Source organism: Chinchilla lanigera, unplaced genomic scaffold (genome assembly GCF_000276665.1).
Source record: "Chinchilla lanigera isolate Chin_1 unplaced genomic scaffold, ChiLan1.0 scaffold00005, whole genome shotgun sequence".
Classification (NCBI taxonomy): Eukaryota; Metazoa; Chordata; class Mammalia; order Rodentia; family Chinchillidae; genus Chinchilla; species Chinchilla lanigera.
The window spans coordinates 12,273,352-12,291,678 of record NW_004955406.1 but is presented as its reverse complement, the minus strand read 5'-3'; the positions used below and the strand labels follow the sequence as shown (position 1 = coordinate 12,291,678).

General features: G+C 47.2%; 1 protein-coding gene across 2 annotated transcripts; it reads right to left on the bottom strand.

Moving 5' to 3' along the window:
• Positions 1 to 1,459: 1,459 nt before the first annotated feature.
• Positions 1,460 to 17,488, bottom strand: Mettl13 (methyltransferase like 13). 2 transcript variants are annotated; one of them, XM_005374851.2, is made up of 8 exons: positions 16,316 to 17,488; positions 14,339 to 15,098; positions 12,820 to 13,019; positions 10,717 to 10,912; positions 8,243 to 8,341; positions 6,621 to 6,836; positions 3,951 to 4,082; positions 1,460 to 2,694 (listed from the first exon to the last, which is right to left on the bottom strand). In XM_005374851.2, exons 1-8 carry the CDS (start codon positions 16,466 to 16,468, stop codon positions 2,420 to 2,422), a joined length of 2,031 nt encoding a protein of 676 aa, XP_005374908.1. In that variant the 5' UTR covers positions 16,469 to 17,488; the 3' UTR covers positions 1,460 to 2,419. The 2 variants fall into 2 exon arrangements, with proteins under 2 accessions (XP_005374908.1, XP_005374907.1); XM_005374850.2 differs by having other exon boundaries at positions 8,243 to 8,401; positions 16,316 to 17,486.
• Positions 17,489 to 18,327: the final 839 nt, after the last annotated feature.

Here is an 18,327-nt window from a genome sequence, read left to right as displayed (position 1 = left end):
GGCACACAGGGACAGTATTCCTATAGGACACGGCTCAGCTGCTAAATAGCTTCTGCCTTTTGATTGGGGCTTTATTCTCTGCTTTGCCTCCTCACCTCTCATTCTAATCATTTTTACACTAAACTCACTTCACACATTTCCTCCATTATTACTAGGCCAGAAGGAATTTAAATTTGCAACCCTCTTCCTGTGTCCACATGCTTAAAGTTGGGCAAAATTTTCATAAAGGTTCATTTTCCTGTCATTAATGTAAAAGTGATTAGCTCTCTGCAGTAAGGATGGGGTATAGGCCAATGAGTATGCACACAAACCCTTGTCCTCACACCCGCAAAGTGCCTGAGGAGTCAAGATTAGTCTGAGTAAACAGCCTCCAGCTGGTGAGCAAACTGGTCTCCATTGCTACAAACATCCTTTCTGTAGAAGATTAATGGAAATGGCTTGTCAGTCAGCTTTCCGTTACTATAACAAACACCTGAGCTAAAGCAAATTATAAGGGAGAGATGCATCACATACATTTCGGTCCATGGCTAGGCAGATCCACTGCTTTTGGGCCAGTGGCAGGGCTGCATATCATGGTGGTGCAAGCTGCTCATCTCATGCAGCTGGGAAGCAAAACCTGAGCAAAGGGTCCGGGACCCAATATCCTCAAGGGCACATCCCCAATAATCTCACCTCCTGCCACTAGGCCCTGCCTTCTAAAGGATCCACCACCTCCAGGTAATGCCATAGGCTAGGGGCCAACCCTGCATCACCTTGGGGGGACATTTAAAAATCCACACTACAGCACTGCCCAACTGTAACTTCTGCCCATCACTCCTTCTTCAGCCTTCAGAGGGCCAGATCACTCTTGTATTTTGTCTCTCAAAAACATTGAGGACAATTGTTATCCCTAAGTGCTTCTTTCTACCTTAAAGAAGTGAACAAACACATGTACTGGTAAACCTGTAACTCCTGAAACTACTCCTAAGGTATGTCTGGGAACTCTTCATCGTCTTGGTAATTCTCTATCCTGGCCATGCCACCCAAGTGTGTTGCTCCAAACTCCACAGAGCACCAGAGGCTGATGTGACCAAGGAAAGGCAGACTAGGTCTTCTGACTCACACCCTGAGCCTCTGGAACCGATCCTAACACTGCGTGACCTTACAGGTTAGAAAGCCAAGCTGAGCCTTTTGGGGTTCAGAGACAAGGACCTGCTCACATGGTTCCAGAGGAAGACTCTCCCCTGAAGAAAGACCACCTATTTCTAAAAGATAAGATCTACACACACTATTCTGCACTCACATACCTCCTCAACTAACCCAGTATTATGAGCATGACAACCTATCACTGAAATGTGTTTCACTCCAAGAGACTCGAGTTCATTCTAAAGGACCAGGGTGGTGCCTGGTGACAGTGTCTATTTTCCTTGGCTCTGCTCATGAAGTGAGGCCTGAAATAATTAGATGAAATCCAAGCTAATACTGGAACAACTGGTTTAATGGTCTCAACAAACATGTATGATTGATAGTTCTGGCTCAAGTGAGATTTGGGGTTAGATGGAGTTTTGGTTTAAGTATTTTTTATCTCAGATTAAATGAGATAATATATGTACACCACTGAGAATAGTGCCTGGAACACATTAACTTATATTACTAATCTGTGTGCTTAAGGTTTTGCTTTTGTTTTTTGCTATTTTTAAGCGTCTTACTTCCATTACAGCTCTTTACACAGTCTGGCATGTAACTGTCACTTAGTAAACGTGAGTAAACAAATACCAGAGACTTCCGTCTGCCAGGTCTCTGACATACACAGTGATGAAGACAGCTATCCAAATCCTCATCACAGAGATCAGGACAAACGGCTTAGCCTCTAACATCTGGGTAGTTAAGGCAAGCTTCTGAGTAGGCGAGTGGATTCCTAAAATTAGTACAATTTTAGTGACAAGTCCATCTGCGGGAGACACGGAGCAGATATTCTCAAAACTCTGCTTCTACAAGGAAACCAGTCAGTCTTTTGGCATATAGTTCTCTGCTATCTCACTCGAGCTGCTTCCTACAGAAACTCAAAGGGATAAAGCAAACACAAAGCAGTAACAAGAGGTGCAATCAAATCGGTTCTAAAGAGCTTGGCACATATTTCTTGAGACATTTATGCGATGTCTGCTAGGAGTTCCAGCAAGGAAGCCTCTGCAGGGACATGGCGTGGGAAACAATGATGATCAACCCAAGTGACACTGAAGAGGACAGAACGGGAAGGACTTTATTTCCCAGATCTGCAGGTGATCTCACCCAGCTTGAGCCTGCAGGTAGTAAGAGTATGAAATCAAGAAAAGATAAAACTTCTAAAGGCATTGTGCATTGTAGGTCTTCGGTTTTTGCCAGGCCAGGAATCCAATGTCAGTCTGGGCAGGAAGCTCAGAGGACTGCATGGCCTCCGTGATTACACAATCTTTACCGTCTTGAGCATATCGGACAGGACATACGTGTCATCCCAGCCCCTCCCAGGTTTCCTCAGGGTCCACTCCAAGGCCTGCGCCATTTCTAGGAGCTCTGGCGTGGCAAGCTTCTGCTCAGGATGCAGCTGACAGAATAGGATCTCGTTCACTTCTCCTTCAATTCGCCGAACGTACAGGAGAGGAAACACCGCCCTGAGTCCAGCCAGCACTGAGTCCTTCAGCCCTACGTCTCGGCACACAAGGTTCAGGATAAAGACACCTACAGGGTGGGAAAGAAAGAGTTGGACTGACCACAGTTCAGCAAGCATACTGGAGACAAGATCAGGTAGCTCCGAGAAGGCCAATTTCTGTTCCAGAGAGGCTGGTGGACTAAGCAAACACACCTACAGCAGCGGTGAGCTTACGGAGACCATGCAGCGTGCAAAAGCAGAAAGAAAACAGCATGGAGATGTGAGCCACAAGAAAACTTCAGGTTTATTTTAGTCTCCTGTGCAGCTAACACATTACCATTCTGTATGCCTTAATTTCCCAAACAGTGGTTCTGGGAAAGTAATATCCCCAAAAAAGAAAATTCTACTAACCCCATAAGGATGTTATGTTCTTGACATACACATCATGGAGTATCTTTTAACCAATGAGAAGACCAAACTTACCTTATCATCTTGCGAAAAAGCTTCTAAATCAACTCAGCCCAATACACAACTTTGTATCAAAGCAAAGCACTGAGGGGACCCTGAACACAGGGATCAAGAGGTCCACCTTTCAAGCGACCAAGACGGGGCTGGTGTTCCAACTGTTACCAAATCTCAGCCAGGCAAGTCACTCGACCCCCGTTTCCTCATCTAAAACTGAGCTGCTATCAAGATTAAAAACACATGGCCCAGTCTGGGAACTACAGGCAGAATTCAAGTGGTAGCCAGGTTACCGGGTTAGGGGGAAAGTGAACTGCTACAACCACTTTGTGGCAGAATCTACAAAAGCTGAAAATCCATGTAACCTATGACCTGGCTGTTACAACCCCGTGTGTATGCCTGAACCTGCAAACATATTTCACATCATCACGGTAATGGCAGCACTACTTCCAATACCCCCGAAAGAGGAAACAACTCCAAAACCAGCGGTGATAATGAATATATTAACAGTGCTATACTCGCACAATATGAACAGCAGTAACAAGGAACAATGCAAAACACAGTGCTGTGGCTGAATCTCACATTATGCAAAAGAAAACAAACACTTGAAGAGTATACGACATGATTCCATCTACCATCTACGGAAAGGACAAAACAAGCAAAACCAAGCTGTGGTGACAGAGCTAGTTAGTGATTAACCTGAAAGAGGGTAAGAGGTACACTTCTGGAATGCAACAAACATTCTGTGTTTGGGCCTGCTAAACAGACGTACTCAATCTGAAAAAACTAATTAAGTTATATATACTTATATATATTTTATTAAAGATAAACATTTTTTTAAAGCTGCTTCCCTCCTCCCTCCCCGGCCTTTAGTTCTCCATACCTGCATCTGTCAGGATGCTTTTCACCTTCTGCAGGAAAGGCTGGTCCACAAATGCTGGGGGTGGACAACTCATTCCCAGCGTAGGGTCCTTACTGTCTACATCAAACATTATGACGTCGTAGTGAGTCCGTGCTAGGAAAGAGAAGCAAGTAAGTGCTTGTCTTTGCTGCATAAAGTAACTCACTACGTTCCTACAGCAGGTCTGCTCTCTAGTAGACAAGGGTGGCAAAGTCAGAAGAATGACAAGGGGAATGTGGTTTGTCTGTTAAGGACACAGACGTCACAGTCCCGGAGGGTCCTCGTCGTCAACTTAAACTGTCCCACAGTAACGCTGAGGCCTTCCCCCACATTTAAAAGTAACTTCCAAAGGCACACACGTTACCGGGGCCCAGCCTAGCAAGAATATTACATGCTCTACATGTACTTTTCAACTCTGCAGAGCATTAGAATCACCTTGAAAAGTTTCTGAGCACGTAAGAGTGTGTGGGCTCTACTCCTGAGCAACTGAGTCAAAGACCCTGCGACAACAGGATACAGACAGGAGGGGAGATGGAAGTCTCTGCTATTTTTCTTCAGCTCCCCAGGTGATTAAAAAGTACAGAGCTGAGCCAGGCACACACCTATAATCCCAGCCTTCGGGAGACTGAAGCAGAAGGATTACCGAGAGTCCAAGGCTAGCCTAGACTACACAGTGAGTTCAAGGCCAGCCTGAACTACATATAGAAACCCTGTCTCTAAAACAATCAAAAATTACAGAGTTGAGAATCACTGATCTAGACAAAATAGCTCACTGGGCCTTTAAGAGCTGACTCAACAAATAATAACCTTAACTCTGGAAATAGCACATGTTCCCTCATAGGAGAAAATGTCCTGGAACCTGAGTTAATGTATCTTTTCTACTTGAGAGAGAGCTGGCTCTAAAAGGAAAAGATAAGGCAACGTAAGGTGCTGTTGACCTGAATCTGCTCCTCCAGATAATGTTAAGTGGTTTTTGCAAGGGAGAAGCCTGCAATGCCACTGACATGCATCTAGCAAATTCTAAGACTGCGCTAATGATGGTTCAGTAATAAGTACTTCTTCAGGACAGTGTATGCCCATTACTATCCACAAAGCAGATATAACGATGGGGGTTTTAGTGCATGCTTGTGTATGTATGTGTGTGCGTATGCGTATGTGCATGTGTGTACTTGTTTGTTTGGTGTGCTGGAGATCAGACGTGCTAGGCAAGTGCTCTCTACCACTGAGCTGTACCACTATGCCTGCTTTTGGTTTCTTAGTAAGAAAACATGCTGGCTCACCAAAGTCCAAGGGAAAAGATGGCCTTGAGTCCTCTAATAACCTGAAAGTTGTGACAGCTGAAAGAGATGGCTAGGACTATCCAAAACCTCCCTATAGATAATGACAAGAGCAGCACCATGATGGGTTAAATACCTACCACATGCCTGGCACTGTGGCAGATGCCAGACATAGCTACCTTGTTCTTAGATCTGTCAGCTGCTCTTTGTGAGCAAATCTGAAAAGTTGACATGGTTGAATTCTGTCTACAATTAAAATGAAGGCTGCCATTCTCCATCTCAGTCCCAAACACACCCTCCAGGCTTCCTGGTTTGCTACACCACTCCTGGAAGACATTCTAACCCAAGGAAAAACAGGGTACCCGTTATTGAATAAGCAGACCAGAGAAGGGTAGCCTGAGCTTCAGAGAAGAACTGAACCAATCTGACCGAAGTCACTAGAAGCCTCTGTATACAAAGTTGCAAAAGGAACAGAGGAGTTCTTGTCTCTACATTTTGCAGAAAATTAATACGCCTTTTTTATTCTAAGTCTATGGTACAAATTATCATAGCAAAATGTTACTATAATTCTAGAAGCAGGAAGACTATCAAAAGTCCCACCAAGTGGGCTGGGGATATAGCTCAGTGGCACAGCGCCTGCCTGGCAAGCGCAAGGTCCTGATCCCCATATCAAAAAAAAAGCCCCACAAAGTAACATCTTCATCAGGGTTTCTCAACCTTAGTACTGCTGACACTCTGAGCCAGGTAATGCTTTGTCATCAGTGGCTGTCCTGTGCATCGGAGGGTGTTTAGAGGTAGCATCTTTGGCCTCTATCCAGAAAATGCCAGTAGCATGGCCCCCACACACAATCTTTTGACAACCAAAAATATGTTTGCAGACAAACGTCCCCTGAGGCTAAGAACCACAGATCTACAAAAATGCTTTGGGGCTGGGAATTTAGCTCAGCGGCACAGGGCCTGCCTGGCAAACGCAAGGTTGAGTTCGATTCCCAGTACTGGAAAAAAAAAAAAAAAAAAGAGATACAAAAATCTTGTTTCACTACATTTCTGACTTCGCATTGAGCCAAACTGTTTATAAGAGACATCTGCCAACATGCACACATCTTTTCTTCCCTTTTCTAAACCTAGCTACAGACCTCAGCCTCCCAGGAAAAAGCAGCAAGTCTTTTTCATTTGTTGCTATACCCTTAACACAGTGCTAAGGATAGAGTTAGCACTCCATATTTACTGAGTAAACATGGAAACAAATGAACAGAGGCTGGAATGGTGCTGGACGTCCTCACAGAAATGAATTTTAGAAGCCCTGCAGGCCTGACAACTCTGGAACAGTCTCCCCCGCCAACCCCGCTCCTGCCAGATGCAGCCACAGCAGTACCTTCTCCTCCTGCCAGGCGGGTAACATAGTCCAACCCATCTGCAATGTGGACTTTCATCCGGTCACTCTGGGAGAAGCCAAACCACTGAGTGGCCACTTCCAACATGCAGGGGTCGATCTCCACAGCATCCACGCGGGACTTGGGGAAGTGATCATGGACAAAGAGAGGGAGGCTGCCCCCGCCCAGGCCCACTACCAACAGTGCCAGTGGGGTCTCTGTAATAAAAGAAGAAAGCATTACTTTGCATCTGCTCACTGTAAAATTCTGCACCAGCCTCTGGGAGGACAGAAGGAGTCAGACTGTTTGCTCTGCTCAAGGACACATGATTTAAAGATCTGGCCTCCCTGTCTCATTCAAGAATGCAGGAGTTCAATGAAATTTGAAAATTCAACTTTGGCTTCATGCTGACTAGATCCAGAAGACAAACCAGGGTGATGTTCTCATGGTCCTTTACGGATTCCAAAGCACTCAGGTGACACGCCATCAAGAGTCCTGTAGGAGTTACTAGATAAACATCCCACCCGAAGAAATGGAGAAGCCACGGACAAGCACTTTCATTACAGGCAGTACAGGTGTGACGGCCCTCACTTAGCTCTTGACTCAGAGGGCTGTAACTGTCTTCCACGACACACCTGCCAGGCGAGGCCAGCCCATCTAAGTTCCACAAGCCACAGGAAAACAAGGCGCCAGCCCTAAGCAGAGAAGCCACAGCAGTCACAGGAGACTGAAGGAAGACAAGAAACCAAAGGATCACTAAAAGGAGACAAGATCGGATTAAATCTAAGAACGGGGACTCTGAAGATATTAACCTCCCCAGAGGTTATCCTTATTCATGCCAAGAAAGACCGAAACCATAGGGTGCTTCAGAACAGCACACTCAGAGGTGTGAGGTAAACACAGCTGTAAGTGTAGAAGGAAATACGAACGTATTTGCTAACGCAATCAGATCCCAGCCTGTTACAACGGAGAGGGCAATCAGTGCACTAACTATAATAAAGATCCTTTACAGCAGATATTCAACATAGAATTGCTTTTCATACTCAAGAGCCACACATTATCCAAAGGCAAAAGGAATATGAGAACTGTGAGATTTAAATGCACCATCTAGTTAACGTGTATACATACGTAATAATTCATCAAGCTGAACAACTTAAAATCTGTGTCCTTTATACAGCTCACTGAATAACTTTGTACTTTAATTTTAAAAAGAAATGAACAGAGGAAAACAAAATTTAGACATCAACACCTGTAACCATTTCACGATTACAGGTTAAGGTGAAAGTTACATGAATGAACTGGGAGTGGCGGTGCAAGAAGGCTGAAGCGGGAGAATCACCAGCCTGGGCAAGCTAGTGACTCGGCGAGACCCTGACACAAACTAAAAATAAAAAAGGGCTCGGGATGTAGCTCAGTGCAGAGGCTCTGGGTTCCATCCCCAGTGCCGCCCCACTCCCAAAAAACACTGATGCTCATGTTAACTTAGAAGATAGCCGGGATGAAGAAAATCTGTATGAGTACCTGTCAGTCTAGAATCACCATTCTTAAGCTACATAGCAACTCATCTACTTCCACAGTCTCACACGCTCTCCACTGTGAAGGCCGTGAGTGGTGTCTCTCTCACCTAGAAGCAGCTCCGGGTTTCTCAGCAAAGCGAGGCCGGCAATCATGGCTTTATGGTGTTCACAGCACAGGTAACTTTTATCGATGGACTGCCCTGGAGCTGGAGAGAGGTCATCAACAGGCCGCTGCTTCTTCTTGTCCTTTTTCCGTTTCTTCTGGGCTAAAGGAGAGGTTCGGACTAATGAAGTCCTGTGCTTTTTATGCCAGTGGCACGCTGCCGCTGGATCAACCAGACTTGAGAACCAGTTGTTAAATATACAAGAATTGTACAAACTGCTCGACATCAACCATACTGACAGCCCGAAATTCGTCATGGAGGGAATATTTATATGACAGAAGTTGGCAAACTACAAATCAGAGCTTCCCCTCTCCCCGAGAAGGTTATTTTAACATTCAACACAGACCTCTGGATTCCAAGGAGTTGGAAAAGGTGGCAAAAGCATACTCAAAAATCTAGGAAAACTCAGCCAGGTGCAGTGGCACACACTTGTAATCCCAGCTACTTGGGAGGCTGAGGCAGAAGGATCACAAATTTGAGGCTGACCTGGGCAACTTAGGAAGACCCTGTCTCAAAACAAAAAATCCAAAGTGCTGGGAATGTAGCTCAGTGGGAGAACACTGCTAGAGTCAAGCCCTAGTACCACATACAAAAATTTTTTTTAGTTTTCAAAAACTGAAAAACACCTTGGAAAATTCAACTGGCAGGAGCAAAGTTTACCCATAAATTCCTGTACAGAAGATGCACAGTTACTAATTCCCTCCTCCATGCCAATTACTGACCCAGCACTTTTTATCTTTCTGCTCTCCTAACAACCCTGTCTTTCCCATTCTTGGCACAGGCAGGAAGTGAGTATCCAAAGAGTGAAGTCAACAGGCCCAGAATCAGTAAGGGGCGCCGACAGGCTACGGCACCGCCTCTCACCTTCCCGCCGTGCCACACGGACACCACCACACCGCACCCTGCTCGGAAAGGAAACTGGGAAGGGCCAACATCCCATAAAGGGCCCCTCTACCTTCCCTCAACTGCTCCCTCACTATCCTTCTGTTCTCCGCAGAAGCACCTGCTTTTCACAGCAGTGTCCTGTACTGATGGGTAGCTGGAGCGTGCTGTCCAGTCCTCCTGCTGCTCACCACACTGCCACGGCGGAGACCGTGGTTCCCACGGGGAGAAAGTGACACCGAGCAGGACAGGAACTTGACAATAATGGAAAAACCCAAAACCCAAACTGAAAGGGGTAAAATGATCTGTTAAGCAATTTTACTGAGGTTTAGACGAAAGTGAACAGCCCTGCAACCTGAGGAACCAAATGTTAGGGCGGGGCCCCCGACTAACATGGGGGCACTTGGTCAGAGGACAACCCTAAAGAAAAAACCATTCTGAGAATGCCTGGTAAGGGCACATCTGTGACTCAGAGACTGAATTCTGTCTTTCCCTGTCTCTGTCTCTCTCTCTCCCCTCTTCCAGAGGGCCCTGCTATGAGGACAATATTTTAAAGGAGACAAGTGGGAATTAGGAGACCTAATTTCAGATCCTGTCCCTCAATCTCCGTGACAAAAAGAAACTCTACTGCAGAAGAGGCGGACAAGTGCATTTCCTCTTTATTCTACGCTTAGATTTTTCAATCAACTACAATAATCCCAACACAGACACCTACTGAAAGAAACAGGTAAAGCCGCTGACTTCCCCATCAGTGAGATCCTGCACGGCGTCTGGGGGATCACTCCGGGTACCTAGAGGCGAGGGTCCAGACCAGTGGTAGCGACCCTATGGCACGAGTGCCATACCGCCAGGCTGTTTGTACCACTGAAAGCTCTTAAGGGTTCGCCATCATTGGTCTAGACCTATGCTGTCCGACACTGTCGCCACCACTCTTCTCGGCCATTTTAATTTAAATTTAATTAAAACTAGAATTCAGTTCCTTAGACACAGCAGCCATATTCCACATGCTTCACAGTGGTTTATGGCTGATGCCACCACAGCAGACACTCAGACAGTAAACACTTCCCTCATCACACACAGCCCTACAGCACAGTGTGGTCCACACGGCTTCTAAGGCACCCGCCAAATCCAGCACTCTCTAACACTCTGGAGGAACGGGGTTCCCCAACAACCTCCATGTTTCTGGTCAGCTCACACAGGTCTACTAAAATAACATACAAACATGTACACAGCCACTGGGAAAACAGATGCCCTTTTAAAACTGAATATTACGCTTATTCGGCTTCCCTGCCCCTGTTCATCATTTCAGACCCACACTTTGCTCAAGAACAGAACGAACTCCAGGATTCTGTTTATCACCACCAGACCCTGAGAGCCCAGAGGACGGCAAAGTCCACAGACCCGTGTGCTTCTGGTCACAGGTACCCAAGTCTGCCCTACACTTCAGCCAAGCTCCCAGGTCTCTCCGACCACCCCAAACCAAGAGCCCACGCCTTGATCATCCAGGTCCAGCCACCACGCCTGTGACACCTCACCTCTGCGAGACACATCCATCAGCAGCCTGGCTTCGGACTGCACCACATTCCTGTTGCTGAGAAAGATCAGCCGGCGAAAGTATCTCCTGTCATCCCCTTGCACATCCTCAATGACATAGTCGCCACTCAAGGGGCTGCAGTCTTGGTGCTGAACAGTCCGGACTCCAATGTCTCCACCCACAGACAGAAAGGGCACCTGAAGGTACAGCCAGAGACATGGTGAAAACACCTGCTGAATTACAAGACATGAGAAGTTATAATCCTTCCCTTTGTGTGCCAATGAGGAACCCCCATACCAAGGCTCTGGAGGATAACTCCAAAGATTTACCATTCTGTTAAAGTACTTTTGGAAGCCTCTGAATGGACCTTAAAAGGTTTGCTATCACTTTTTTTAAAAATGTTTTTAATTTTATTCGTATTTTAAGTCAACTTTTTTGAGCTGTAATTTAAATCTTTTTTTTTTTTTGGTCTTTTTGAGACAGGGTCTTGCTATGCAGTTCAGGCTGGCCTTGAGCTCACTTTTTAGCTCAGGTTGGTCTCAAACCCACAACAATCCTCCTGCCTCAGCCTCCCAAGTGCCGGGATTACTAGCCTGCACCACCACGTCCAGCTCACTTTTTGAAAATTAACTGAACACACACATATCCCCCAAACTACTAATGCAATTGTTAGTTCTTCCCAAGAATTTGTTGTCAGAACCCCAAAAGAACTCTCAATAGTCCAGGACAACAAAATCTTAAGGGAATCCTCGGGAAGGGCTCTAGCTATGACAAAAAATTAAAGATAACAAAATCCAAGAGTGAAACCACTATTCTAAATTTGGAGTAATTTCTCCCTTCCCCAAGTCCTTCTCATCTTTTTCCCCCCATTTTTCTAAATCTTGGAAGAAAAAATACATTTTCCCCCTAAACCTCTCTTACCATCTTTATATTTACTTATTTTCTTTGTTAGAGAACTGTATTTGATAATCTGTATTTATACCAGTAATCTGTGACCTTGCAAACAGGAGCAATGGCAAGAAAAGGTTACAAATGAAACTTCCCAGAGGATATGGGCAACCCTGAAAATAAAAGTCTCTCTGATGCACACCAAGTTCAAAGTCTTCCAGGAAGAATCACACATTCATCCGTCAACATAAGTTAGCCTAGTGGGCAGGACCACAGGTGGGGAACCCAGGGCCCTGGATTTGTTTTTCAGGTCTGTTACTAATGCATCAAACCTCCAAACACCCTGGCTTTCCCACTTATCAAGAAGGATAAAGTCCTTACAATAAGGCCTCTGGTCAATTATTCCTGGTGACCAGGATGGCATAAGGCAGGTGTCAACCAATAATTTAATATCACATCACCACTTTGGCAAAATCTTCAGTTTCCTTCCAGGCAAAATACCAAACCAATAATGCTGATACCCTGAAAATCATGCTGAGCTGGGCTGGCCCCATCTCTCTTATATTCTCATATAATGAGAGTCTGAAGAAGCAAATGGCCAAGGAATTCTTTTCCAAAAAGGAAGAAGAAAGTCTGGTCTGAGCAATCCACAGTACAGAGTTAAAAGCTGGGAGGAGCATCTAACCTGTGGCCCCTCAGTTAGACATCCCTGTGTTATAATAAAAAAATAGTTTTAGGGCTGAGACTACAGTTCAGCGGCACAGCGCCTGCCTGTCAAGCGCAAGGTACTGAGTTCAATTCCCAGTTTCCAAAAAAAATGGTTTTAAAAAAGTAAGTTTTGCTACCTACATATATTGTATGTTTTTATATGCGACCCAAGATGATTTCTCTTCACTCAATGTGATCCAGGCAAGGCAGGTCATAGACCCACCTGGATTCACATTTCCTTCCTGTAATTTCTGGGGAATTTGACAGCCTCTCCTACACGCCCAATACAGATGCTACTATGGTTCTTATAATGAGCAAGGCTCACCTTCCTCCCTCTGCCTAGGGTAAGGGAAAGTGCTTCTACGTCCACATAACCCTTAACTGCTAACACCTCTCTAAAGATCAGACAAGGGTTACACCTTCTAGCTCTTTCCAAGACTCCCTCTGCCTTCCTGGCTGCTAATATGACCCCAGAGACCAGTGAAAGCTGCTGCCAAAGCTTTGGTACCTGCTGCTGAGCGGGCATCCCAGCTGGGGCCAGTTCCATGACTCTGGCCGACAGCTCGGCCTGAATACTGTCCATGCCGTCATACTGCTGACCTCGATGAAGGGCCACTGTGATCAGCCTCCTGAAGCCTGCGCTGGCTGCCAGCTGCTTCAGGCCCTCCTCCATGCCAAACAGCCACTCAGTCTCCCGGCCCTGGGGAACTGGAAAAGAAAGACCTGGTTACAGGGAGTCCTGGGAAGAGTGTTCATGCGCCCACAACCATTATGGTCCATGTGGCAGAAAGCCAGCCCTGTCCAGGACCAGCATCCTCCTTGCCTGTGACCCAGTGAAAAGCTATCAAACCCTAGCACAATACACCAAGCAAAGCAGCCCATCAGACATGAAGACCAAGGGCAGATAGGAGTGTGGGCAAGTCTTTAAAGCGAGGGAGGCAGGCACTTAATGCAAGACACACAGCCATAATACCAAGGCTTATTACACACCAGGCATGATTCCAAGAAGTCTACAAATATAAACTAGTAGAATCCTCCCAATAACCCAAGACACAGGTAGCATTATTGTTTTACAAGTGAAGAAATCAGACATAGAAGTTATTGCTCACCCAAGTTCAAAAAGCTAGTCAACGGCAAAGCTGTGACTCAAAACCAAGCGGTTCAGTCCTGGGTTCCATGCTTGTATCCAATGCACTATTCACTCCCCCACACAGACAGGTGGGATTACAAAATACTTAGAAAAACAGTTCAGTCATCGGGAAACAAGTTTCCGGCATGATCATAATATTCTGCATTTGGCTAGAACTTTCCACGTTTGACAGCATTTCCTCACACTATCTCCTGATCTTTATTAAGGTAAATCTAGTAACCTGTACTCCTTTCAATAATAATATGTATAAAGCATTGAACACATGCCAGGAACAATTTCTAAGAGATTTTCCATTTCTCACAACTACAGAAGAGAATTAGTCTCATTTTATAGAGAAGGAAACTGAGACACAGGAAGAAATGTAACTTGTTCTATATCACAGCACCTAAAGTGACTAAGCCATGATGGAAACCCAAATAGCTGGGTTCCCTTTTTCAGCTGCTACCTTGTACTGTCTCTGTAAATTCTACAGAGAAGCACAGCAATTCTCCCAGATCCCTCAGCACACAAGCTAGAGCTGTAACTACAACTCACTCGGGGGCCACCTAATTCAGCACTGCTTCCACCATTCAATGGCACGGTAACTAACATCTCTACGCAATGTGCGACCTGCCTAAATTTATCTCCACTCTCTTCCCTACCAACACCACTGTCATACTTTCTCACACCTTTGCAATGGAAGATGAGGAGGAGTAAGACTGAAATCTACGCAGGCTGTTGGAAAACTATTCCTCTCGCTTCACCATGCCTTGGCTAATCTAACTCTCTGGAAGTACCTCCTTCAAGAAGACAAGAACAGCCAAGACACACTCATCCACCAAAGCCCACACCCAGCCCCAACCCCTCCAAGGAAAGAGGGGGAGCAATCCCAACTCACTGATGAAAATGGCAAAATGATTGTCCCGCGATGGTTTCACAGTGGGGCTGTCCACCACGTGGAGGGTGTAGCGTGGCTCCCCTGTGTCCCCATTGCACAAGTCCAGAGACACACTCCCCAGCCCAGACTTGCGGTGGAGCTGGCCACACAGCCAGGCATACTGCTGCCGCTCCCGCACGGCCTCTGCCAGCCGCTCAGCACTTTCCAGCCGCACAGGCTTGCCCTGCTCCTGAACACACAGCTCAAAGATCTGAAGGGCAGAGCCAGGGACGGGCCTGAACTTGGTCATGATGAAGGCAAAGACAGGCAGGGAAAACCGAGGCTCTGCTTCCAACACCTGGTCCTGGCTGTCGGCCACTTGGTGCACCCTCACCATCCACCCCTCCCGAGAGAAGTGACCCACTGCTTTCTTCAGGATGTGAGCCTGAGCCAGGGAGATGCAGAGGTAGCGCCCGCCCACCTGCAGGACACGGCCAACCTCAGCCAGCATCCTGTCCACCAGCTGCAGGGTCCTCTCCTCCTCATCCGTCAGGACAGCATCCAGGGTGCCCTTGTCCAACACCACCTGGAACGAGGCATCGGGAAACTCCATCTGTGTCATGTCCATCTTTAAGAAGCTCATCTGGGGCCGTCGGCTGGCGTTGCGTTCCCTCATTTGCTTGATGACCACCTCACTGATGTCGATGTTCACTATATCCCGATAGCCCACATCATACAGCTGTTCGCTCAGCTCTGAGTTGCCGCAGCCAATCACGAGCACCTAGGGAAGAAACGCAGGCGTAAGACGGAGGCAATCAAAGCAAAGAAATGCACCTCCGACACTTTAAAAAAGTAAAGCTTGCCCTCGCCGCTGCCCGATTTCCAAAGGCCAGGAAGTAGGAATATCACGGTTGACATTAGACTCCCGCTTGAAACATCATTAAAGAATTATTAGTGAAAAACACAGCTACAATACAGGTTATATACTTTGAGGTGCCGAAACAAATAAATCAAGCTGTTCTCTCCTCTTAAACAAGCACCCATTAATAACACATTAATAAGAAGTTAAAGAATCCAAACACAGTTGCTACAGGTAAAATCTGCTTTCCTGTTAGAAACATACGGCCCGGCATGAACTCTACATCTTCTATTCACTCATGCCTTTGCTTCATCAGACAGTGAATTACATTTGTGAGGTTCTGAATCTTACTCCCACCATGGATTCCATCCCATGATATATAGCTGTCCCGAAGTCAGACTTAAAAAGTTACTGCTTCCCTCTCTGTAAAGCAATCTCCCATTCACCCTACAAAACTCTGCTCCGGGATGTCACCATTCGGAAAAGCATAGCTCAAGAAGTGAATAAATCATGGATCCAGGTAAGCCTGAGTTTAACTCTCCACGTAACTTTCTGTATGTCTGAGCGCCCACACACTTGTAAAATAAGTGCATGACTATTGCACCTGAGATCCTGCGAATAACTAAAAGACTACATGTGTATGAAAACAACACCCCACGTGTAGCTTTGCATAAGCTTCCTCTACAAATGTTGGTCTTTTTCCCTACTTTCTGAACAACTTCACCTCTACTAAATCTACCACTGCGCTTCTCACTTCTAGAATCTGTGAAGGGATTGCCTCAAACCTCTGGTAGCCTAAGGGCTGAATATAGTGCCTGGAACTCAGTGAGCGCTCCGAAACACATCGATGAAGCCACTCTTGCTACCTAGCCCAAGGACAGAAGAGCACACATTCAGGGATGGACTCCTAAAGAAGCCACGACTGCAAGAATCGTTATGAATTCAAGGATGCTCCGGGGTGGGAGGTCTTTTATCTAAAAGTTCAGAGGCTATTTTAACGCTGTCTCTTGGCCAGACGAGGCATGGAATCCCGAAAAGCGTGGGTCCCTCCAGTGTCCCCAGGCCCGTGTGCCCAGCAGGTCACTGTTCACAGTTCCCGCCTTCCCGAGCACACGCCCCGGCCCGGCCGCGACCCTTACCTTCTCTCTCGGCTTGATGTATTTGTGCAGCACCCCGCACAGTTCCAGGTAGGTCCCATACCACTCGAAAGCCTGCTTTCCTCGCTGCTGGAAGAATTTCTCCCAGTAGTCAACAGAGCCAAACTCCTTGGAGCTTTTCGGTAGGAGATTCATGGTCCCTCTGCCCGAGGGGCGAGTTCAGGATCTACTGCCCGGGAAGTACCATCTGAGGGGCTCCGGGGCGCTGCGGGGAGAAGTCTACCCACTGACAAACAGACCGATGTGAGCCCCGACTCAACACCCAAGGGAACGACGCTGACACTGCCAACGCTCCCGAGCCGCTGAGCTCAATTTGCACACGCCCACACCCTCCGCGGGGTCCTCAGCCCGGGCCCACGTGCAGAAGCCCCCACCCCAGCGCCCAGCCGGCTTTCAGAGCCCCGCATGCGCAAGCCCGTCCGGGTATGAGGCCTCGTGATTGGTCAGCCGCCCAGTCTTTTTTCGTCCCTTTTTCGTTCCCGACCCTCTCATTGGCCGAGAGGCGCTCGTCTCCGTCCGGCCGCAGCGACACGGCGCGGAGGGCTCTAGCGGCGTGAGGCAAAGGGGGCGGGGCCTCGGACCGCGGTCCGGGAGGAGGAGGCCGGCGCCTGGACCCTGCTCCCTACCGGCGCCGCGCGGGGGCGGCCTTTCCGAGTTTGCACTGCGCAGGCGCAGCGGGGAGCGCTCCACAGGGCCAGCTGAGCTGAGAGCTGTTCCGCCCTGGCTGAGGCGGGCGGGTTAGCGGGCGCGGCCTGGAGGTGGACGACGAAAGAGGAAGCTTTGCTGCTCGCTCGGAAGGAAGTGAGGCGGGGAGTGAGACCAGTCCCTCCTCCGGGCCCGGCGCGGCGCAGTCTGGGTTATCTGCGCTCCCCCGCCCTTGTTTGTCCCGGGTCTCCTTGAGGGGGACTTGGCCCGTGGTTGTCCTTGGCGGCGAAATGCAGGTCCCCTCCCCGTAGTGCAACCTGCAAAGTTTAGGAGGAAAAAGTAACTACTAGGTATTCGGAGAGCCGCCCTCGTTGGTTGCTCGTTTTGATCGTGTAGGTAACTGCTGATTTTGTGTCTGATAAACACACTGTCCTTTAAGATGTTCCTTTCATATTAAAATCTTGAAGAAGTTCCTTGTGACCGGCCCTGTTTTTCAAAGACTGTGTCCTTAGGCCTTTTACAGTGAAATGGGACAGGGGCTGGGGATTTAGCTCAGCGGCACAGCGCCTGCCTGGCAAGCACAAGGTCGCAAGTTCAATTCCCGGTACCGGAAAACAAAACAAAACAACAACCAAAAAAAACTACAGTGAAATGGGGGCCAACAGGCCTGGCACTTCACCTACCGCACTAGCGCAGGTGGCCACATCGTGTCTGCGAATAGATAGGTGAGAGTGGACTTCAACTTTGTTTTAAAGGGATGACACAGAAACTTGGGCGTGCCTTAGAATCACCTGGAGGATTTCTTTTTAAAAAGATGCTGAAACCCTCACCACCACTTGCCATCACCATCTGATTCTTCGGATCAGTGGTAAAACCCAAGGATTTATGTTATGAACAAGTTGCTCGGTGATATTAATGATGCTGGACCAGGACCACACTTGGAGAATCACTTTTAAAATATAATTAAGACATAAGTCGAAGTGGGTATGATTCTTTCTTCACCTCTCCACAAGTGACAGCAAAGAATCAGTTTCATGCATGCTTTGTTTGTTTCAGTTGTTTCCTCCTCACCAGATGCAGAGAACCGGAAGGAGCCTTTAAGGGGTCAGGCTTCTGGCGTCCAAAACTGTAAGATGGTAAATTTGTGTTGTTTGTGGTACTAAGTTTTGTGATTTATTACAGTAGCAGTAAAACACTAATATAGAATAGAACATAAACATGAGGGGGCAGCAGTATGCATTTGAGGTAGCAGTTTATAGTAAGGGTAAAGCAGCATAAACTTGAAGGGCAGGTTTTGTGACGTCTTCTATTCCAAACATTTAGCTTAAGCCTGTCAGAGTACAAAAAGC

Coding starts and splice junctions, on each gene's coding strand:
- Mettl13 (XM_005374850.2), bottom strand. CDS start 16,468: ATGAATCTCCTACCGAAAAGCTCCAAGGAGTTTGGCTCTGTTGACTAC. Junction 6,837..8,242: donor AAACCCGGAGCTGCTTCTAG/GTGAGAGAGACA, acceptor CTTTTATTACAG/AGACCCCACTGGCACTGTTG. Junction 2,695..3,950: donor AAGCATCCTGACAGATGCAG/GTATGGAGAACT, acceptor CCCACCCTGTAG/GTGTCTTTATCCTGAACCTT.